General features: G+C 36.8%; 1 protein-coding gene across 5 annotated transcripts in view; it reads right to left on the reverse strand.

Moving 5' to 3' along the window:
• VMP1 (vacuole membrane protein 1) overlaps nucleotides 1–24,401 on the reverse strand; it is a 136,253-nt gene that overhangs the window by 85,218 nt on the left and 26,634 nt on the right. For 4 of the 5 annotated variants that reach the window (XM_082705938.1, XM_082705935.1, XM_082705937.1 and 1 more), the window contains exon 5: nucleotides 23,754–23,864. The exons of the other annotated variant lie outside the window; for it this stretch is intronic. In XM_082705938.1, the coding sequence (XP_082562064.1) occupies nucleotides 23,754–23,864 (111 nt within the window). The remainder of the gene's footprint in view (nucleotides 1–23,753; nucleotides 23,865–24,401) is intronic. 5 annotated transcript variants of the gene reach the window in all.

Genomic DNA, 24,401 nt, shown 5'->3' on the forward strand with positions numbered 1-24,401 from the left:
AAAAAGAAGAATAAGAAATAGGTAGGACAAAGAGTTTGAGGATACATTTAAACCCAGTCATATTGACAACTACATTAATTATAAATGTACCAAACATACAAATGAAGGGCAGAGAGTGTCAGACTGGATTAAAAAAAAGAACTCAGTACATGCCATCTATAAGAAGCCCATTTTAAACATCAAAACCCAAAAGTAAAAGTAAAGGGATGAAAAAAAGATAACCCATTTAAAATAATAAATAATATGTAGTGGCCATATTAATATCAGATAAAGTAGGCTTGAGTACAGGGCATATTACTAGAGGATCCATAATGACACTTCATAATGATAAAAACACTAATTCTCAGGAAGTCAGAACAATCCTAAGTGTGCAGGCACTTAATAACAGAGTGTAAAATACATAGAGCAAAAACTGACGGAACTGAAAGGACAAATAAACATCTCCAATTACAGCTGGAAATTTCAATATCCTTCTTTTAGTAGTTGATAGAACAATTAAATTGACAGCTAGTATGGCTACAGAACACTTGAACAATATGGAACACTCCACCCAACAATAGCTAAACCCATATTCTTTTCAGGAACACATGAAACACTCATCAAGATAGACCGTATGATGTGATAGAAAATGAATCTCAGGGCATTTAAAAGAAAGTGCCATGCAGAAAGGTACAGATACAAGGAGCACTACCTAAGGAAGAGTGGCAAGTAAAGGTTCTTGATGGTTATTATCTCCAGTTAAGGTCAGCAGCCTTTAACCTATAAAGTGGTAATCAAAGGAAGCTAAAAAGCTACATCCAGCCCAGGTTGTTATTCTCTGTCAGATAAAGGTCTATAAATTCCCTAGAGATCAAGTCAAAAGTAACATTCACTAACTGTACTCATAACCCCCAAGAGTTCCTAATTAATGTCAATAGAAGTTCCTGTCAATGATAAGGAGGTTAAATTTTAAGATTGCAACGAAAAGTTATACTCTCATCAAAGAGGCAAGTTTTAGTTTAGTTTTGTTTTTAAATAATTCAGTATAGTCATTCTAAGTGAAGTCACCTCAATAAGATAGTTCAGCTATTTGTGACATATCAGACATCTGGTTTTGTTTGCTTCAGTTCAAAACCTCATATATCTAGTCTCATGAGATGTATGACATTATATTTTCCAAAGTTTTGACCATGGAATACTTTGCCTTGTTCAGGATAAAAGATGTTTGGTTGGCCAGGGAATAGTATGTCTGGGTGAGAGCAAAATCATAGTTAATTTGGGGGTAAAATTTCTTATAAGAGCAGATATAGGTATTTGTGGAAAAAGTGTTGTAACTTTTAAAATATTCTTAAGATAAGATTTAAGTTATACTTCTACAATGTAAACTCTTTTATGAGTAGTGTATAAAAGGAAGTTTTAGTGATTGAAAAAGATTTAACAGAGATACTTCTATGAGGTCAATCTGTACTCTAACTTCAGGGATAGTAATAAACTGAAAGCTCTGAGACAAATTATTAAAGCCCCGAAAATGAAGTCTTGGTACTGCGAACACAAATCAGGGTTTTTGCAGGGAGGGTGTGAGATACTCATGTTAACCACTGAAAAAAAATATATTAGTAAAATGACAAACTTGTATGTGCACTGCTGCTTCATTTAAAAAAAAAAAAAGTTTTCTGTTTTTGAACTTAACTGTTGGATTTACTTGGGGGCCTTTGTTTCTTTTTTCTGTTTTTTTTTTTTTTTTGTTTGTTTGTTTGTTGTTTTTTAAAGATTTTATTTATTTATTTGACAGAGAGATCAGGAATAGGCAGAGAGAGAGAGGAGGAAGCAGGCTTCCCGTGGAGCAGAGAGACCTATGTGGGGCCCGATTCCAGGATCCTGGGATCATGACCTGATTTGAAGGCAGAGATTTTAATCCACTGACCTGACCAGGCGCCCAGGGGGCGGGGGGAGGGCTCTGTTTCTTGCAGAGCCATTTTTTTTTTTTAAAGGGAATACCTAAAATGGTCATATTAGTTAATTGTTAGCCTCTCGGGCATAACTCTTTATCGACCAAGATGGAGAATATGATAATACATTAAAAGTGCAGTATGTGGGGCGCCTGGGTGGCTCAGTGGGTTAAAGCATCTGCCTTCAGCTCAGGTCATGATCCCAGGGTCCTGGGATCGGGCCCCACATCGGTCTCTCTACTCAGCGGGGAGCCTGCTTCTTCCTCTCTCTCTCTGCCTACTGGTGATCTCTGTCTGTCAAATAAATAAATAAAAATCTTTTAAAATAAATAAATAAATAAATAAGATCTTTAAAAAAATAAATAAAATGTTTAAAAAAAAAAGTGCAGTATGCGTATGCAAGAGTTTTTGTAGGGAAGATAAGGGGACAGACATTCTTCACCTTAGGCAGCTCCCTTAGAACTGATAAAACATTCCTAAAGACTAGAGCTGTTTGTACAACATCTGTAATGTCAATTCATAGCCTAATCCATCATCCATACACAGAAGTCAAGTGAGAATCCAAAGGCAAAACTTCCAACTAGTTTTGTCTGGAAACTTTAGGGCAAAGGTAATAAAATCAAGAATCCTGTGCTGATTCACTGGGAAAACATTTGTTTGCCACACTCCTTCACTAAGGAACAAAAGGAGTCAGTGGTTAGTCTGGAATGTGATTCATTAGGAATATCTGGGTGATAAATAAATGAAAGGAGATGACAAATGGTTGTCTGTACAACTTGCAAAACCTTTGTTTTCTTTAAGTCCGACGTTTAGGGGACTTCAAAAATGCCTTTGTAAACAGGAATTCTACTTCTCAAATTCTTTTAATCATTGCTTCTCTTATCATAGTAAGAAAACCACTTACTTAAGGTTATGGTGTACAACAAATCATTCTAGAAGGCTAGAGCATATAGCTATTAATTCTAAATGGGCACAAAAAAGTTTAACTAGTGTTTATATTATTTTTGTGAGGAAGGTCCCAAGTTTACAAATTAAGTCTCTGGTCCCTCTCTATAAAATGTAGCATCACTAATGCCCAAGCAGTAATTTGGATATTAATGTGGGTTTGTTTTCTGAAAATGCTAATAACTTACTGAATATAATCAGACTTCTATCTCACATTCCTCATTTGATGAAAAGCCTATTAGTAGTCGTAGTAGAAATAATAATAGTAATAATGCCTGCACACCTTAGGTAACCGCAAGAATATAGGAGATTCTTTTTTTAAAAAAAGGTTTTTTATTTATTTTAGACAGAGTGCCTGCGTGTGCACAACTTGGGGAAGAGGTAGAGGGCGAGAATTTTCAAGCAGACTCCTGGCTGAGCATGGGGCTTGATCCCACCCCCAAAAGATCATGACCGAGCTGAAACCAAGAGTCAGATGCCCAACTGACCGAGCCACCCAGGTGTCCCTATATGACATTCTAAAGCAAAAAAGTGTTATGGTAAGTATAAAACTGCTAACCAAAACAAAAAAATGTATAGTAAATTCTGTAGTTCAAGACCCCAAGTTGTAAGGACATGCTGTTAAAGTCATTTTTATTATACTGAAATAATCCATAAGATATGTTTCCTTTTTTTTTTAAAAGATTTTATTTTTACATAATCTCTACACCCAATGTGGGGCTCAAACTCACCACTCTAAGATCAAGAGTTTTATACTCCGCCCACTGAGCCAGCCCCATGCCTCTAGACATGTTTTACTTTTCTTTTCTAAACCTAAGCAATTTTTAAAAAAGATTTTATTTATTTATTTGGCAGAGAGAGAGAGATCATAAGTAGGCAGGGAGGCAGGCAGAGGGAGAGGAGGAAGCAGGCTCCCTGTTGAGCAGAGAGCCCAATGCGGACCTCGATCCCAGGATCATGACCCGAGCTGAAGGCAGAGGCTTTAACCCCCTGAGCCACCCAGGTGCCCCAACCTAAGCAATTTTTATCAGAAAGTTGATTTAAGTGTTCAGAAGAAGTGGACCACATATTTACAGAGAACTTTAAAAAGGTTACCATAAATTGTTTAAAATATCTACTCAACATGGCAGATTTCAGTTAAACTAAATCTCCTCACCTTTCTTTTAAGCACACATTAATAAACAGTGATTTAAGGGCAGGAAGTTATCCAGTCTATGCATACCCGTTTTATTTTGGGAAACCTGGCCCTGTCTCCTGGAGACCCTGGCTTCTTCTTTTGATGTGGTGATATAAGAGTTAATAGATGAATCATTCCTTGGGGAAAGGCAGGGAAAAGAGCTGATCATGCCTTCATCAAAAAAAGCACAAACAGACCTTTTCTAAGAAGGGCCTGTTTGGTTTTCCCACAAGAGCCCTGAATCACTGCATACTTATAGACAGAGTCATTATACCTATACAGAGCAGTATCAAGTTATACTAGAATCCTACTTTTGCCAATGTCTCCCCTGTTTTTTTCTTTTCTTCTTACAGAGGGAAAGACAGGTGAGCAAGAAGCAATAATCAAAAGTGAAGCAGGAAGAAAAGTAAAGAGGTTGGCTAACAATTTTTTAGAAGAATTATTCTACCTCATGGCATTAAACAATTACTATAATATTTCTTTTACTGAACCTACTTCACAATTTCATTTCAATCCATACCCATGTAGTTTTCCAAGTAACATTTACTTTAGGCATTAAATAGCCAACAGTCATAAAGTTGTAAAAAATGTCTACATTTAAGGAAAAAAAACAGCTTTTTAATAGCACACTACGAAGTACTACATACGTACTATAAAGTACTTACTTGTTCCTTAAAGGAAACAGGGAGCTATATACAAAAGGTTTCTATAAATATTCAACAGCAATCAAGAGGTCAGATTTTTTTAAATGTACAATTTTTAGCACATACTTCAGTGATGAAATAATCCTAAACTTTAAAGCAGAAATAGGCCTCTAAATCTTATACTAAGGCAAATATCTCATAATTAACTTTATGTTTATTTTATAACAAAAAGAAAAATATTTTTTCTATTATAATGGTTACATTAAACAAATAATCCATTAATACTATTCAAAATGTAATGCCTTGATGTTATAGCTTCTAAAAAAACCTGATTTGTCCACATTGAAATGAATTGTTCCAAAGCTTTTCTACATCCCAACTACATCTAGAAAGGGCAACTCTAATATTTTCAATATGTGAGTATCTCTCTCATTCTGATCCCCAAAGGTGAGGGAATTCGATGGTTAAAATATATACAACAAAGGGGGTGCCTGGGTGACTCCGTTGGTTAAGTGTCTGACTTCAGCACAGGTCATGGTCTCAGGGTCCTAGGATAGAGCCTCTGTTGTGCTCCCCTGCTCAGCAGGGAGTCGGCTTGTCCCTCTGCACCTCCCCCTGCTGGTGTTCTCTCAAATAAATAAAATAAAAATTTAAAACACACACACACACACACACACACACACACACACACACACGACACACCAAAGGGCAAAGTTATCTGTAAAATATATTCAGCCTTCTCTTTATAGCTCAATATTTGGGTGCCTTTTACCATTATTCTTGATAGGTATTGTTTCCATTAGACTTCATTTTCTAGGAGCTGGGTTTACTTGAAAGGCACTACGAAGTACTACGAAGGCTTTGTCCAGGAAACTGCTCCACCTAGTGTCAAAACTGTTCACATATCACATTATCTGAGACCTTAATTCTTGCCAAAGGACACATTCTCTTTGCTATTGTTAAACAGAATAGAATTTATATATCGTAAATGGCACTTACAGTTTACAAATTGTTCTTTAATCACCTACTTGTCTTGTAACATGGTGAATAATAATGTACGTGCATATAAGGAGCATGTCTAGGATATATTTCTCATTATCAAGTACCAAAGTTCCTGTTTATGTTACCCTGGTTGATTACAGGATTATGAATCATATTTTTCTAGTAATGGGAAGTAATTCTACAGTGGCTACTGAAATAACCCATCAGTTTTCCCAATTGTTTATAACAATCTAAACTTCACCCATAAATTACTTACTTTTCAAAATGACTGCAATGTTGAAAAACAAGTATTTAATAATTGCACTCATCAATGATTACAACATGAAGTAAGAATTAAATCTTGCTGTCATCGGGCACATCATTTGAAAGAAATTTCCCCACTTTCCTCTTCACGCAAAGTTAGTTTATTTTCTCTTGATGGTTTTCTAGACCATTCAAAGATTTGCACAACTATATTCTCTTCTAAAAACATGATGTTGGGGCGCCTGGGTGGCTCAGTGGGTTGGGCCGCTGCCTTCGGCTCAGGTCATGATCTCAGGGTCCTGGGATCGAGTCCCGCATCGGGCTCTCTGCTGAGCATGGAGCCTGCTTCCCTTCCTCTTTCTCTGCCTGCCTCTCTGCCTACTTGTGATCTCTCTCTGTCAAATAAATAAATAAAATATTAAAAAAAACAAAAACAAAAACATGATGTTAAGTCTAATATTATGACCTGGAAGAGAGAAGTGGTGATTCTTTTTTTTTTTTTTGGCAAAGGGATGAATAAATGCATATGTCCTGTAAAAAAAAATCCTTAGAAGGTGGCTAGGTCACTAACCCTGTGAGTTAGAGCAAGGGTTAACAAACCATAGCCTGTAGGACAAATGCAGTCAGGCCACCTGTTTTTGTGAATTAAGGCTGATTAGAAAACAGTCTCATTCTTTTCCACACTATCCATGGATGCTTTCTCACTGCAATAACAGATCTGAGGAGTTGCAAAAGAGACTATATGGCTGAAGATATTTATTATCTGGCTCTTTGCAGAAAAAAAATGCTGACCAGTGAGCTGTCTAGCCCTAGGTCAGACCATTATTAAGGTGGAAATTTTGATTCATCCAAATAGAGATGCATCAAAGAGGTTAACAGCAGCAACATTACCTTCATTAACTTGTTTTTACTCTGGGCATAATTTCCACTAGTAAATAAGCATTCCTGGATCACTCATATTCTAAATCTTCTGAAAGGAAACCCGCTACATGCTTGTTAAAACTAAAATAGATTTGTTACTGGATTTCTGAAAACGAGTATCCAAGAGAAGAGTGCTTAGAAGGCGCAATCTGAGAAAAATCTGCCAGCTACAGAAGGCTTTTTACATCTGATCTACTTTTTTAAAAACATGAATAAAGTAAATGAATGAAGTAAGTAGCCTGCAATACTTGTCAGGGAAAATTCATCATACAAAGGAACAAAAAAATGCCTGCATTAGAAATAAAATTGGTGCTCCCTTTTTTTTTTTTTTTTAAAGGAATTTGTTTACTTATCTGAGAAAGACTACACAAGCAGGGTAAGTAGCAGGCAGAGGGAGAGGGAGAAGCAGCCTCCCCACTGAGCAGGGAGCCCAATCTGGGGCCTGATCCCAGGACCCTGGGATCATAACCTGAGCCTAAAGCCTGACTGAGCCACCCAGGTACCCCTACAAATGCTACTTAATTTCTAATTTGTTATTTAGTAAGGATACTTTTCTTATATGAAAAAATAACATGGCTTACTATACAGACATACCAGAGATCGTAAGCATGCTCATATACACTAAATGAAAAACAAAAGCACATTTTAAGTCATTCATTGTGCTGGTGTTTATCTAAATTTAAGTAAATTTAATGCAAAGAACATAGTACAGTGTTGTTTATAAACCAGAGAGTAAATGTAGTTTTATTTGCTGGGGAAATAAAGAGGCTGTAGTGATGTTCAATACAAAATTGTTATGCAAAGTAAGAAAAAGCATATACAGATTAGGTCATTTTTCATCAATAGTCGTAACAGTCAGACATTTGGGACAGCCAATAAAGGAAGCACAATGATTCTGCCTTATTCTGCACACTCCCCAGGATTTTTCAAAGCTTTTATTTTATTATTATTAACTTATTCAACATATATTTATTGAATACCTAGTATGCATCAGATACTATTCTAGATACCAGAATACAGCAGTAAGCAGGACAGAAAAAATTCCCGTCCTTAACGAGCTTATATTGCAAATATTTGGGTTTTTTTAGAGGGGAAGGGGCAGAGGTAGAGAAAGAGAGAATCTTTAAGCAGGCTCCACGCCCAGTGTGAGGCTTGATCTCACAATCCTGAGATCATGACCTGAGCTGAAATTAAGAGTCAGATACTTAATTGACTTAACCATCCAGGTGCCCCAAGAGCTTATAGTTTAGAAGTGAGGCTTATACTTTAGTATCTGTATTTTATAGCATATTAGGTTTTCTTATTTCAGCTACTTGCACTTCCATACACAATTCAACCCCTCAAATTTGAAACCCTTCCTACTGTCACTGCTTTAAATTAGGTAATTACTACCTCTCACCTGGACAGCTGTCTTCTAACTGGACTCATTTTCAGTTGCTTCCCCACCAAATCTACCCTCCACACTGCTGCCAGAGGTATGCTTTTTTTTTTTTTTAATTTTAAAGATTTTTTTATTTATTTATTTGTCAGAAAGAGAGAGCACACAAGCAGGCAGAGAGGCAGGCAGAGGCTGAGAGAGAGGCAAGCTCCCCACCGAGCAAGGAGCCTGATGCCTGGAGCCTGACTCAATCCCAGGACCCCAGGATCATGAACTGAGCCAAAGGCAGCGGCTTAACCCACAGAGCCACCCAGGCATCCCCAGAGTTATGTTTCTAAAACACATGTTAAAACTTGTCTGAAAAACTCTTTACAACACATAAATTCCCTAGTCTGATGTTCAAAGCTTTTCACAATTTGGCACCAACCTATTTTCTTGTATGAGTCTTCTCTCCATTTCCAAAATATCCTACTTTCAAGTCTTTGCATTCACTGTCTTTCCCTCAACAAACCCATCTTCATGAACTTTTCCTAACTTTTCTCCAAGAGAATTCCTCCTTATTTTAGGGATCCCAAACAATTTATGAATATCACTCTTAGAGTACTTACTACAATATCCTGCAGCATAATTATTTATGTAATAGATATCTTCTGCTCTATATATCCAGTTCCTTTTGTAATTCACATAGTATTTCAGAGTGTTTTGCACTAAGTAACTGTTCAAGCTTTCTGAAGTAAACTGAATTACTAGTGATGATTTTATGAAAGAATTCTTTTTTTTTTTTTTGAGAATATATAAGACAACCCATTTGCTTGCAGTCTTAGTTTGAAAGTCTCAGAAAAATGAATGTTATCGAAATGAGTATTTCTGCTTTTAGGAAGTAATCAGATGTCAATTTAAAAGAACTATAGCAAGGGTGCCAGGCTGGCTCAATTGGGAGAAGCATGCAACTCTGGTTCTCCAGGTCCCATGTGGGGTGTAGGGATTACTTAAATAAATAAAATTTAAAATAAAATACAATAACTACAGCAGATATTACTCATATGTATGTAGGCAAATGGACTATAAAATTCTTTTTTTAAAAATATTTATTTATTTGAGAGAGAGAGAGAGAGTGAACACATGAGTGGGGGGGATAAGGGGCAGAGGGAGAGAATATCCACACAGACTCTTGCTGAGCCAGAGCCAAATGTGGGGATCAATCTTAGGACTGGGGCTTGATCTCAGAACCCATAAGATCAGGACCTGAGTTGAAAACGAGAGTCAGATGCTTAACCAACTGAGCCACCCACGTACCCCCAGACTATAAAATTCTAAAACAAAAGAGTATATGATACTAAAACAAAGTATTTAAGTATAGCATATATAAAAAAGTACATTATGCATATATCCTAATGAATTATTATAGTATAAAGATTCTTTATGCAGCTCAAGAAACATAAACACACAATTAAGGGATATGTCCTATTGGCTGTCAAGACTGATTATAAAGCTACTGCAATGAAAACTTTTTTTCAATTGGTTTGTCAATTTCTACAAAGTTCTGACAGATACTAAACTGATTTTGTAGATTAAAACTGGGAGAAATCATGGCCTTGCAATATTGTATCTTTTACGCTGTGAACATGATACACTCCTTCTTTTACCCATGTTTCTGCTTCCAATAATATATTACAATTTATGTAGAGGACAACCACATCTTTTATTAAATTTATTCTTAGATTTTTGCTTTTTTTAAAAAATGCTATTATAAATGGTCCTTCAAAAAAATTTCATTCTCTAAATGTTTTTCCTGTAGTACACAGAAATACAACTGTTATATATGTTGAACCTGACGTTGCATCCAACACTTATACTACATTACCCTATTAATTTTTCCAGATTTGTGGAAGTTATCACTTCTCTCTAGTTCTGTCAATTTTTGCTTTTTTTTATTTTATTTTTATCTTTATTTATTTATTTATTTATTTTTAAAAGATTTTATTTATTTATTTGACAGACAGAGATCACAAGTAGGCAGAGAGGCAGGCAGAGAGAGAGAGAGAGGGAAGCAGGCTTCCTGCGGAGCAGAGAGCCCGATGCGGGGCTCGATCCCAGGACCCTGAGATCATGACCCGAGCCGAAGGCAGCAGCCCAAACCACTGAGCCACCCAGGCGCCCCTATTTTTATTTTTTAAAGTAAGCTCTATGCCCAATGGGGTCTTGAACTCATGACCCAGAGATGAAGAGTTGCATGCTCTGGGGTGCCTGGGTGGTTCAGTTGTTAACTGCCTTCGGCTCAGGTCATGATCTCAGGGTTCTGGGATTGAGCCTCACATTTGGCTCCCTGCTGAGCGGGAAGCCTTTTTCTCCCCCTCCTACTCCCCCTGCTTGTGTTCCCTCTCTCGCTGTCTCTCTCTACATCAAATAAATGCGTGAAATCTTAAAAAAAAAAAACAAAAAAAAAGCTACATGCTCTACAGACTGAGCCAGAGAGGTGCCCCAAGTTTTTTTTTTTTTTTTAATATGTTGAGTATACATTATTAAGCAAATACAAATTTATAACTGTTATATCTTCTTGGTGAATTCAATCTTTTATTATTAAGAATGGATGCATTCTGGGGCACCTGGGTGACTCAGTTGGTTAGGCGTCTGCTTAGGTCATGATCCCAGGGTCCTGGGATAGAGCCCCGCATCAGGATCCCTGCTCAGCAGGGAATCTGCTTCTCCCTCTGCCTTCCCCCTGCCCCTGCTCATGCTCTAACAAATAAGTAAAATCTTACAAAAAAAAAAAAAAAAAAAGATGTATTCTAGATGCACCTGAGTGGTTCAGTCCATTAAGCATCCAACTTTTTTTTTTTTTTAAAAGAGTGACTGACTGACTTAGGGTGTGGAGCGGGAGAGGGCAGAGGCAGAGAGAGCATCTCAAGCAGGCTCCATGCCTAGCATGGAGCCTGATGCAAGGCTTCATCTCACCCTGAGATCAAGTCTCAAACATTTAACTGAGTCATCCAGGTGCCCCAAGCATCTGATTCTTAATATCAGTTCAGGTCTTGATCTCAGGGTTGTGAGTTTGAGCCCCACGCTTTGCTCTGTACTGGGCGTGAAGCCTACTTAAAATAAAATAAAAAGAAAGAAAGAAAGAAAGAAAAAGAATGAATGAATGTATTCTATTACCACTTCTTGCCTCACACTCTACTTTTATTTCAATATAGCTACATAAGGTTCTTCTTGGTTGACATTTCAATGGGCTCTTTTTTTCCCCATCCTCTTACTATTAATCTTTCTGTGTATTCATATTTTACGTAGTTTGTATACAGCAAACAGTTAAATTTTTTAAAAAATATTTTATTTATTTATTTGAGAGACAGAGAGGGAGCACAAGCAGGGGGAGCAGCAGGCAGATGAGAGGGAGAAGCAGGCTCCCCGTAGAGCAGGGGGGAGTAGCAGGCTCCTTAGCAGGGAGCCTGATGTGAAACTGAATCCCAGGACCTTGGGATCACCACCTGAGGTAAAGGCAGACACTTAACCAAATGAGTCACTCAGGCGCCTCCGTTAAATTTTTTTTTACATTTATTTGTACAACAGGAAGGAATATTTGAGTTATATTTACATAATTATTGATATATTTGGATTTAAATCTACTAGTGGATGCTTACACCTCATCCTGCCTGTTTTATGTTCATTTTTGTCCTTCCTTGCCTTCTTTTGGCTTGGTTTTTCATTCTTTCTTTTTTTTTTTAAGTAGGCCCCATGCACAGCATAAGAGTCCAATGCCTGGCTTGAACTGACGATCCTGAGATCAAGATCTGAACTGAGATCAAGAGTCAGATGCTTAGCTGACTAAGCCACCCAGGTGCCCTTGGCTTGGTTTTTTTTTTAATTACTGAATTTTGAGGGTGCCTGGGTGGCTTAGTCAGTTACATCCTGGACTCTTGATTTCAGCATAGGTCATGAGCTCAAGGTTGTGAGCTCAAGCCCTACCCTGGGCTCCATGCTGGGTTTAGAGCCTGCTTAAGATTCTCTCCCTCTCCCTCTGCCCCCTCCCACTGCCCACTCGAACTCTCTCTCTCAAAAAAATAAACAAGTAAAAATAAATCTTAAAACTACTCAATTGTTACCTGTCCCTATTACCTTGATAGTACATATTTTTGTAGTGCTTAGCCTATACATTATAAGTTCTTGCTTATTACAGTGTTATAGAAATTAATATTTTGCCTTTAATAGGGCAATGCAAATACCTTAGAAAAATCTTCAGTAATTTCCATTATTAAGTATCTGATTTGTAGATGCTATATTTTAATTCTTTATATATTTTAATCTTTCAAGACATTATCATTACTGCTCATCTTAATTTAAATTTCTACATATATTTACCCTTTTCTTACTTTTTATTCCTTCCTGAATTCTCTGGGCTTCAATACAGAATCACTTTCCTTTGATTCAAAGAACACCTTTTAGTATTTCCTTCAGAGAATGTTTGCTAATATCTTAATTTTACAGGTCACAGGCTACTTTGAGCATAGACTCCTCTGTTGTTAGCTACTTTCTTTTACCCTTTAAAGATACCATTCTAGGGATGCCTGGGTGATGCAGCTGGTTGGACCTCTGACCCTCGGTTTTGGCTCAGGTTGTGATCTCCAAGTCATGAGACTGAGCCCTGAGTTGTGCTCAGTGCAGAGTCTACTTGGGATTCTCTCTCCCTCTGTCTCTCCTGCCCCTGTGCTCTCTATCAAATAAAAAATAAATTTATGGGGTGCTTGATGGGCTCAGTCAGTTAAGTGGCTGCATTTGGCTCAGGTCATGATCCTGGTGTCCTAGGATGAGGTCTGCAAGGGCTTCCCTGCTCAGTAGGGAGTCTGCTTCTCCCTCCTGTTTTGGCCCTCCCTCCCTGCTCATATTCTCACTCATTTGCTCTCTAATGAATAAATTAAAAATCTTTTTTAAAAAACTGCATCTTCAAAAAAAAAAAAAAAGACAACATTCTACTGTCAGCTGCTGACTTCTCAACAAAATCAATGACAGCAAGAAATCAGTTTTACTGGAGTTTCTTTGCAGATACTATGCTTTTTTCTCCATTTTTTTAAATTCTTTTATTCTGGACATCCTTCTCTGGCCTATTTTACAGTTTACTAGCCCTGTTTTAGCTATGTCCACGGAAAGTCCAATAATAGAGTTCTTAATTTCAGTTACTATATTTTTTTCAATTCTAGAATTTCCATTCAGCTTTCCGTCTCCAATTCTCTGCCAAAATATTCAAACTTGTTTTTTTTTTTTTTTATTACCTTGAACACAGTGCTTTAAATAAATGCATCTGTTTAATGGATCCACCCCTCTGGATCTGTTCCTATTATTTCTTTCTCTTGATCAACTTATCTGGTCTCCTCAGATATCTGATTACTTTTGACTGAGTACTGGACTTACATATGAAAAAAATAAAGTTAAGGTGAAGATTAGGATGATTTTATTTTCCTTCAGACTTAAGCCTGAACTTTAGTCCCTATAAAGGGTAATTTATATCAAATCCATCCTTTCCTTTAAAGTATGGCCCCTTAGGGTTCCAATGCAAAGCCTTCAGGTTTATCAAGGCATTTCATTGTCCAGTATCACCTCTCAAGGCTTCCTCTTTAACATTAAGGCTGGCCTTGTAATTCATTGTTTGTCTGTTTCTTAATCTTGATGATACCTTTAAACAGATGTTTTTAAATTCTGTTAACCTTGCAAAAATTCTCTCATGAGAAAATTGATCTAAATTGCCTAACCTTTCATCACTGGACATGGAACAATAATCAGTGGTTTTCAACTATACTGACACACTATTACATTACAAATCAATTGTGGGAAATGTTGCTAATAATTTCTTAAGAATAACAGCTGAAGTGGGGTGCCTGGGTGGCTCAGTGGGTTAAGCCGCTGCCTTCGGCTCAGGTCATGATCCCAGCGTCCTGGGATTCAGCTCTTGCATTTGGCTCTCTGCTCAGCAGGGAGCCTGCTTCCCCTACCCCCTCTCTGCCTACTTGTGATCTCTGTCAAATAAATAAATAAAATCTTTTAAAAAATAGCTAAAGTACATAAAATGACTGCATTTAAAATAAAATCAGAGTAAGAATAATGATAGTAGTAGCTATCATTTCTTGAGAACCTTATATATACTAGTACTGAACTGAAAAGTATACATATGTTATTTCATTTAGTTCTCAAAACAAGCTTTTGCAATAGGTACTATTATTATCATTCACATTTTCAGTTGAATTAACTATGGTTTAAAAGTTAAGAAACTTGCCAAATATCACAGTTAGTAATATCTGATCAGGCATTCAAACCCAGCTGTTTGATTCTGAATATCCTTTATCAACTTCCATTATAGGAATGAAAGATTTTAGTCCCATAACAAAATCACCTTCAATCACTTGCATATTCCTTAATTAAAAAAAAAAGAATGGAATTACAGCATTATATCTGAAACTGGGCATGCCAAGGAAGTATGCCCTACCTGTAAATATTTATGTTACAGTGGAAGTAAAGGCTAATAACTGTTGAACTAATTAATGAATATGGAAAACTATTAGGAAAACTTATTTTCCATTCACAAGCATTAACTGGTATTATATAGTTGTAAATACAGATAAATAATAGAATATGTCTTTAAGTAGAACTTTTCGAGGGTTTCATATTTATCTAGAATAGAACTTACAAATACAGTACACTACATTGATTGTATTTGCAATGCCACCTAGTGGTAGCCAAATACAGACATATTTAGGAACAAAGTTCTACAAAAATGGTTCTTAACCCATTATGGGTTACAGTCTTTGGTGAATCTAATAGCATAGGTCCTTTTTGCCAGAAAGATGAATATTTGCAAAAACACTTAACAACATGTATAGTTCCAGGGCATTAACAGACCTCCTGAAGTCCATCTGTCCACTATTACAATTAATGGAACAAACCAACTAACCCCTAAAGGCCCAATTAACTCCCCTTGACCCGTGAGAAAAAAAAATCATTCACTTTCCTTTTCTTTACTCTCTGGTTAGTAATCAGAAATCCTGCATAAACAGTATCTAACTTTTCCTTTGTGGCTAGATATGTGTTCTCTGAAAACTACTAGATTTCCACTGTTTTCAAATCAAACTTAAAAAAAATTTTTTTAAAAGATTTTATTTATTTATTTGACAGAGATCACAGGTAGGCAGAGAGGCAGGCAGAGAGAGAGGAAGAGAAGCAGGCTCCCTGCTGAGCAGAGAGCCTAATGCGGGGCTTGATCCCAGGATCCTGGGATCACGACCTGAGATGAAGGCAGAGGCTTTAACCCATTGAGCCACCCAGGTACCCCAACCTTACAAAATTTGATAGTAGTCCAAACTAGTTATTTTTCTCTATTGATTTTCATAAAATTTAATGTGGATCACACAACTACATTTACTTCTGATGTCTAAAGAAATAATAAGAACCTTCAGGACATCTGAATTAACTTATACCTTCAATTATACCTAAAATATAAATGAAATTATTGATTAACAAACTTAAAAACCAAGACAACTTTTCCATTTTATTTATTTATTTTTTAATTTTAGGTGGGCCCCGCATCCAGTGTGGGGCTCAAACTCACAACCCTGAGATTAATAGTTGGTTTGTTCCATTAATTGTAATAGTGGACAGATGGACTTCGGGAGGTCTGTTAATGCCCTGGAACTATACATGTTGTTAAGTGTTTTTGCAAATATTCATCTTTCTGGCAAATAGGACCTATGCTATGCTCTACCAACTGAGCCAACTAGATGCCCCAAGACAATCTTTCCATTTTATTTATTTATTTATTTTATTATTATTATTTTTTAAGATTTTATTTATTTATTTGACAGAGATCACAAGTAGGCAGAGAGGCAGGCAGAAAGAGAGAGGAGAAAGCAGGCTCCCTGCTGAGCAGAGAGCCTAATGCGGGGCTTGATCCCAGGACCCTGGGATCATGACATGAGCCAAAGGCAGAGGCTTTAAGCCACTGAGCCACCCACACGCCCCAACAATCTTTCCATTTTAAAGGCAGATATACAGGTAACTAATATTATAGGAAATATAGTAACAGTTTGAGATCACCATTTAGTTGTAAAATGAGTCATAATTAGCTAAATGAAACATTTAAAAGAGGTAACTTCCATACTGAGAAGAACCTAATTGGGAAATTTTGCCTATTTAAAATATAGAAAAGATTTCCCTATTCTGTTTTTAAGCCATGATTTCTAGTAAAGAGTACTATGATGAAGAATGAATTAAATCTTTTCTACTTGCTATGTTTCATTTCTTTTTCACCTATTTTACTACAAATTATTATCAAAAGGATAGTTAAATTTCTGACCAGACTACTAACAAGTGACTACTTGCTTCCTTGACTGAGGAGTTATATATGTATATAGAAAATGTGACAGTTTCATTAGCACAAAAACAGAAAACACGAGAATGTTAATATCACATCCCTATGTGAGAATAAAGGCTCATAAATGAAAGAAGGTGTAATTAGGACTTTCTTTCTTTCTTTTTTTTTTTTTTTATATATTTATTTGACAGAGACCACAAGTAGTCAGAGAAGCAGGCAGAGAGCGAGGAAGGGAAGCAGGCTCCCTGTTGAGTAGAGAGCCCAATGCGGGGCTCGATCCCAGGACACTGGGATCATGACCTGAGCCAAAGGCAGAGGCCTTAACCCACTGAGCCACCCAGGCGCCCCGTAATTAGGACTTTCAAAACACAATCACGTTTCACAGATAAAAGGCAAGAGGAGTGTAGAAGGATGAACTCTTGATCACCTAGCACCAAGAAAGTGTTAAGTTTTAAAAATAAAAAATTTAGAATAGCTTCTTAAGGAGAAGGCTCCGTAGCTCAGGGGTCAGAGCACTGGTCTTATAGAATAGCTTCTTAAATAACACAGGTAAAATTTTTAGACCTTTACTTGATTCCGCTTTTGCTTCTGGTTTCCTTGCTATTTTGATCTATTTATAAGCGGGCAGTCTATACTTATTGAATAATTTTTTTCCTCTACATCTGATATCCTATTGGTTATTGACTACCTTCCTCTTGGCAGGACAACATAAAATAATTCATATAAAGTGCTAAGCACACAGCCTGGCACATAGTAAACATTTAGTAATTGTTAGTCTATCATTCAGGATAAGCTATAACAACAAACAACCCAAAAATCTCAGGAGCTTAAGATAAAAATGTTGATTTCTCCCTTCCTATACATACCCATCACAGAATGGTAAAGGGAATCTGTTCATTACAGAGTCTCAGGCTCCATCTTCAACAATGGATAGGTGAAAGAGTGTGACAAACCTTGCAGTTTCTGCCACAAACCAACAGCTATCACTTATGCCCAAATTTCATTGGTCAAAACAAATCTGTGGCTGGAGTTAAATATCATGCCGGGAATGCAAAATCTCCCCAAAGGTATTTATACCATAAAAATAAATATTAAATAAGAATTAAAAAAGAATAGAATTGACTTTAGTATTACTATGACAAGTACAATGATAATGTTTGCTACTGTATTAACAGTAGTAGTAACAGTGGTATTAACTTCTTGCAACCTGACTTCCATCCCAACCAGGCAATTGAAAAATAAAGAACAGTGATATCTTATATTTTCCTTTTGCTCAACTTCCCTGAAAATTATTTTTTTTGTAGTTGCTCATTTTTCTTCATATTCCCTATTACACTTCAGGAATCCTGAAAAGGACTCTTCAGAAAAGAAAGAAATGAAAAGGTCTAAAAACTAAAATAATCTGATCAAATGGAAATGTCACATACTGAGTTTACTTCTTTTTAACAAAGACTTTACATACTGAATTTGTTTGCTATATTGTTCTTTAATCCATTTCTGATCACTACTGTCTAAAAAGTGTTTATTTATTCATTTGTTTCTTTGTTTATTAAAGAGAGAGAGAGACAGAGCATGTGAGCACAAGAAAGTGCATAAGCAGACAGAGAAGCAGGGAGACAGAGAAGCAAGCTTCCCAAAGAGCAGGAGCCTGATGTGGGGCTCAATCCCAGGACTCTGGAATCATAACCTGGGCCGAAGGCAGCCGTTTAACCCTCTGAGCCACCCAGGCGCCCCTAAAAAACTTCCCAAAGAGCAGGGAGCCTGATGTGGGGCTTAATCCCAGGACTCTGGAATCATAACCTGAGCCAAAGGCAGACGTTTAACCCCTCTGAGCCACCCAGGCGCCCCTAAAAAAGTATTGACAACACTGATGCCTGACAAAACTCTGAGCAAACTAGGAAGAGAAGTGAGCTTTATCAACTCAATAATGTACATTTGCAAAAACCCTACAGCTAACATGATACTTAATGGTGAGAAACTAGAGGCTTTCCTACTAAGATTGGGAACAAGGCTTGATGTTCCCCCACCATTTCTATTCACTACCACACTGGAAGACCTAAGTAATACAGTAAGAAAAGAAAATGAAAAGGTATACAAATTAAGATGAAAGAAATAAAACTTCTTATTTGCAGATGAGATGATTATCAATGTAGAAAATCCTAAAGAATAAACAAAAAAGTTCTGAAACATTGTTATAACAAAGTTGCAGTATACAAAGTTAATATACAAGTCAACTGCTTACTTACATACCAATAATTAACATACACAACCCATGAATTATGCCCCTAGGTAATTACCCAAATGAGTTGAAAACTCATATACACACAAAAACTTAGTGCATGATATGATTCATAATTGCTATAATATGGAAATAACTGTGATATCCTTCAATAAGTGAATGAATAAACAAACTCTGGGGTACATCCAGAAAATGGAATATTATTCAGCATTAAAAAATAAATGAGGTAGCAAGCCATAAAAAAGAACATAGAGGAATTTCTTTCTTTCCTTCTTTCTTCTTTTTAAAGATTTTTTTATTTATTTGAGAGAGGGAGAGTGCAGTGGGGAGGGAGAGAGGAAGAAGCAGGCTTCCCGCTGAGCAGGGAGGAATTTTAAATTCATACTGTTAAGTGAAAGAAGCCAGGCAGAAAAAGACAGATGTATAAATCCAACTATATGACATTTTGAAAAAGCCCAAACTTACAAAGACAATTAAAGGATCAGTGGTTACTAAGGGTTTCTGGGCAGAAGAGAGGTGGAAGGTAGGAATAAACAGGTGGAACACGGGCAATTTTTAGGGCAGTGAAACTATTCCATATAATACTATAATGGAGGATAGATCACATTATGTATTTGTCAAACCCATAGAACTGTAAAAAAAAAAATGAATTCCAATGTAAGCAATTGGATTTAGTTAATAATATATCAGTACTGGCTCAACTGTAACAAATGTTTTATACGAAAGTAAAATATTATTAATAGTGAAATCATCATCAGGTTGTATATCTAAAACTAATATATATTCATGTCAATCATTCCTCATTTAAAAAAAACAAAATAGGGGTGCCTGGATGGCTCAGTGGGTTAAAACCTCTGCCTTCGGCTCAGATCATGATCCCAAGGTCAAGCCCCAAGTCAGACTCTCTGCTCAGCAGGGAGCCTGCTTCCCCCAACCTTCCTGCCTGCCTCTCTGCCAATCTGTGATCTCTGTCTGTCAAATAAATAAATCAAATCCTTAATTAAAAAAAAACACACAGGGACGCCTGGGTGGCTCAGTTTGTTAAGCGGCTGCCTTCGGCTCAGGTCATGATCCCAGCGTCCTGGGATCGAGTCCCACATCGGGCTCCTTGCTTGGCGGGGAGCCTGCTTCTCCCTCTGCCTCTGCCTGCCACTCTGTCTGCCTGTGCTTGCTCTCGCTTCTCTCTCTATGACAAATAAATAAATAAAATCTTAAAAAAAAAAAAAAGAGTCGGATGCTTAACTGACTCTTCTAAAAATATTTATAAAAAAAAAAACAAAAAAAAAAACAACACACAAAACAAAACATAGGGGAAGCTGTGTGTGGGTGTAGAATGATACATAGAAACTTTATCCTTTCTGCAGCCCTAAAACTGGTCCAAAAATAAAGAATGCAAGCAAAGCAAGCCAGCCAGACGGAAGTAAGGAAAGGAAGGAAGGGAAGGCGGGAAGGAGGGAAGGGTGGGTGGACGGGGAGGAAAGCAGGAAGGCAGGAAGGCAGGCACGTTGAGGGAGGGGAGGGAGGCTGGGTTCACGGGTTGCTCTGTTGGTTAAGCAACTGACTCTTGGTTTTGGCTCAGGTCATGATTCCAGTCAGGGTCCTGAGATCGAGCCCTGGGTATGGAGCCTCCTTAAGATTCTCTCTCTCTCTCTCTCTCCCTCCCTCTCCCTTGCTTGTGGGCATGCTCTCATTCTCTTGCTCTAAAAAGGGGGGGGGGGGATGGAAGGAAGGAACAATGAACAAAGGGAGGGAGGAAGGGAGGAAGGAAGGGAGGAAGGTAAGTAGGTAGGTGAATTCTCAGTCCTTTGCAAATTCCCCTTCTTTTCTGTCCAATCACTGGCACCAGCAACCCATGTGGATCAGGTGACGATCTCATCTACATTGCAATATAATTACTCATTTTAGATACTTATAATTTCTCTTTTTAGATACTTATAATACATACTGAATACACAAGTGAACACAAAACTATTCAGTTAATAATATCAACATCTACTCAAGTAAAAAACCAACAGTTATCTCTGGTTCCTTCCCACGTAACCAAATCACAACATCTTTGTACTAATCACATTTCTCTAAGATTTGTCCTATTCCATCTCAATGCTACTAACCACTCTTCTGAAATATTAAAAATTTATGCCATCTTTTGGTGTCATTCTGCTTGCCTTTTCTCTCTGCAAGTTCTTTTTTGTAATCTCCCCTCCTCTACATACTTCCTGCTACCTCCACAAAAGCCTAGTCTCTCAGAAGGATTATCATAATTGCCCATCTTCTTTCTCTCCCACTTGCAATCTATCTCCCACACTACAGCCAGTATCATGTATGGGATCTGGTTATTTTACTTGTATTTAATTTTAGCACATTTAAATAATTCTAAGGGTGCCTGGGTGGCTTCAGTTGGTTAACTGTTTGCCTTCAGCTCCAGTCACGATCCCAGGGTCCTGGAATAGAGCCCTGCATGGAAAATCTTTGTTCAGTGGGGAGCCTGCTTCTCCCTCTCCTCCCTGCCTGTGCTCTCTGTCACTATCTCTGTCTCTCTCAAATAAATAGATAAAATCTTTAAAAGTTTTTAAAAAATAAAATCTAAATAAATAAAATAAAATAAAATAATACAATAAAAATTTTACTTAATGCTAAAACGTGACCTGATCCACTATGGACCCCAGTTTATTATTAGCAGTGATAATGGCACAAAACCATTACTTATTTATTTAGATTTATTTATCTATTTAAAAGAGAGAGAGTGCATGGGGGAGGGGGCAGAGGGAGAGGGACAGAGAAATTTTAGCAGGCTCCATGCCCAGAGTGGAGCCAGAGATGGGGCTCAATCTCATGACCCTGAGATCATGACCTGAGTTGAAAGCAAGAGTTGGGCACTTAACTGGCTGCATTACCCAGGTGCCTTGCCACAAGACTTTTATATGGCTCTTAAGTACAATGTAATACAATTTCAGATGTTCCTTAACTAATTCTTCATAGTTGCTAAACTAGTGCAACATATACAGTACTGACTTTAATGAGAGTATAATACCTTCCTTCAAATAACTCCTGAAGAATTCCTTCTACACGTGTGAAAAGCCTAACCAAACCCCATTAAATCTGCCCTCTGATCTCCCAGCAGAACTACTTAATTTAGGACAGCAAAGACTTGACTTTTCACTCAAATGAATTTTATAATAAATGATTATTTGTATCTTTCTAAATTCTTTACTGGATACATGGATCAATGAACACATTTTATAAATGTCATGTTATAAAGGTTTCTCACGGATATGAAAAGAAACAGGAAACATAAAACTTTCTTGTTTCAAAATCTTTAACTTATTGTGGAATTTCTAAGTTTCATTAGAATCCCTCTTAATATTTGGAAGAATCTGCTACCTGGGTTGCTTTTTAGATAGTTCTAAATTAATCAAATGCTACAAATGAATTCCTTAATCTTCTTTTCCCAAGGAATCTCAGAGAAAAGGTCTAGAAAAGAACAGAAGGTAACCTATAACGGTAATTCTTTTCCCTTCTCCCTCAACCTCTTATAGAGCATTATACTTCTAAAACTGTAATTATTAAAGACACACTATTGTGGATTAGTTCTGAGATTTATGTCCCTATGTGGAATAAAATCAGCAACGAATCATGAATAGAATTCTAAAATTTGAGATTTTAAAGTCTTTTAGACTTGAAGAAGTTATGAATTACACATTAATCCTCAAATTACTCTTCAGGCCATTAATTTAGCAGGCTTCTGAACAATCACTCCTTAACACTTATTTCCCTGCTTCAGAAATGAATTCATTGAAGCATAAAGACTGGAAGTGTTTGCTGTGTTGAACTTTATTTTGGCAATCAGTACCACTGTGACAATTTTCACCTGTCTTTCCCCAATGAAGATCAAGCTATTTCAAGTATGAAGTTGCTTTCAATTCCTCAGGAACAGGAATACAGTGAAATAAGAGAGGCATCCAGGGCACAAAATTTAATGAAACACTCACTCATCAAGTCCATACTTACATGACCCTGGAAGCACCATTTAAATTCAGTGCCCTAGATGTCTTGTTAGTCATCCCTGGTCCTATCCCTGCTATAATTTCCAAGCATGTGGAAAACCTATCTTTTTTTTTTTTTTTTAAGATTATTTATTTATTTATTTGACAGACAGAGACTACAAGTAGGCAGAGAGGCAGGTAAAGAAGAGAGAGGGGGAAACAGGCTCCTTGCTGAGCAGAGAGCCCAAAGTGGGGCTCGATCCCAGGACCCTGGGATCACGACCCGAGCCAAAGGCAGAGACCCCAACCCACTGAGCCACCCAGGCGCCCTGAAAACCTATCTTTTATCTCTCTAATTTCTTAAGTAAAATAGTATTTTTTAGGAGGGGTACATTTTATATTTTGATTTAAAAGGATTTAAGAAAGCTTTTAATTCTACACACATAATATTTCATTAATCATATTCAGTGAGAAGGCCAAAATGACTATCCAGGTGTGTATACATGATATTTGAGGACATGAGGGAAGACATCATTTCTCATTTGCTGATTAACAGAGAAAGTAAACTGTTCAAATTAATTCTAAGTCTTACATGGCTTGTAAGCGGATAATTTCATATATTTAAAGAACTTCAACTATTAAAACGACAATTGCATAAGCAAAAGAACCATTATTCCAAAATCCGGAAAGATAAAAAACATTTCCTGGCTGAATTAATTTAAGTAAATAATCTCATCTGCTCAAGGGTTTTTCCCTCTTCTCTTTTTAAATCCTCAATCAAAAAGGAAAAACAAAACAGAATTCTAAATCAAACTTACTGATCTGAGGATGAGAATGCTTTTAAGATGCAAAGGTAAGTAAATAAAAATCTTAGAATTTTAACTTCTGAAGTAAAAGCACCAATTAAAACATCTCTTTCAATCTTCCTTATAATTCTTACCAGATAAAGGAGGAAGGTGTGCAGCCCTGTTCCAAGCCCAACAGAAGACAAAATTCCTAAGCCTATCCAGTAGGCATACAAAAGAAATTGTTTCTCTATACGTTGCACATACTGAAAAACAAAAAGGATAGAGTGAAAAAAAAAACCAAAACAGTTTTGTTAAACAAAAATGTGTTATTACCTACAATCAAAATAAAACAAACCAACTAAAGTAAGTTTCTAGTAGGAAGAAAGCATTAAGGGTAAAAACCCCTTCAAGAGACCTAATTCTTACATAAAAAATTCATCTAATTGTAATAAAGCTTTTGGTTTAGGCCTTTAAAATCCTACTATTGCAAATGCCATTTACAGGAAAAATGAAAATTACTAATAAGATAACTATGAGAATTAAAAGTTTTAAAGATAACTGAAAGTTACAAAGACTTTGTTTAAGAAAGCATTGTAATAAACAGCAGTGAGAGTGGGCAGTTATTTATATATTTGCGAATGGAACATATTCTTGTTTATCCAAGTAAAAAATGGAATAAAATTATTTTTGTCTATTTAAGACCAAGATGTTTTTTAAACAAGAGCAAGCTGAATGAAGTCCACTGAGCTATGGACTTGTTGGAGGAATTCCAGACACTACAGTCTAGATTCCCATACTGG

Source organism: Mustela nivalis, assembly GCF_964662115.1.
Source record: "Mustela nivalis genome assembly, chromosome: 17".
NCBI classification, from domain to species: domain Eukaryota; kingdom Metazoa; phylum Chordata; class Mammalia; order Carnivora; family Mustelidae; genus Mustela; species Mustela nivalis.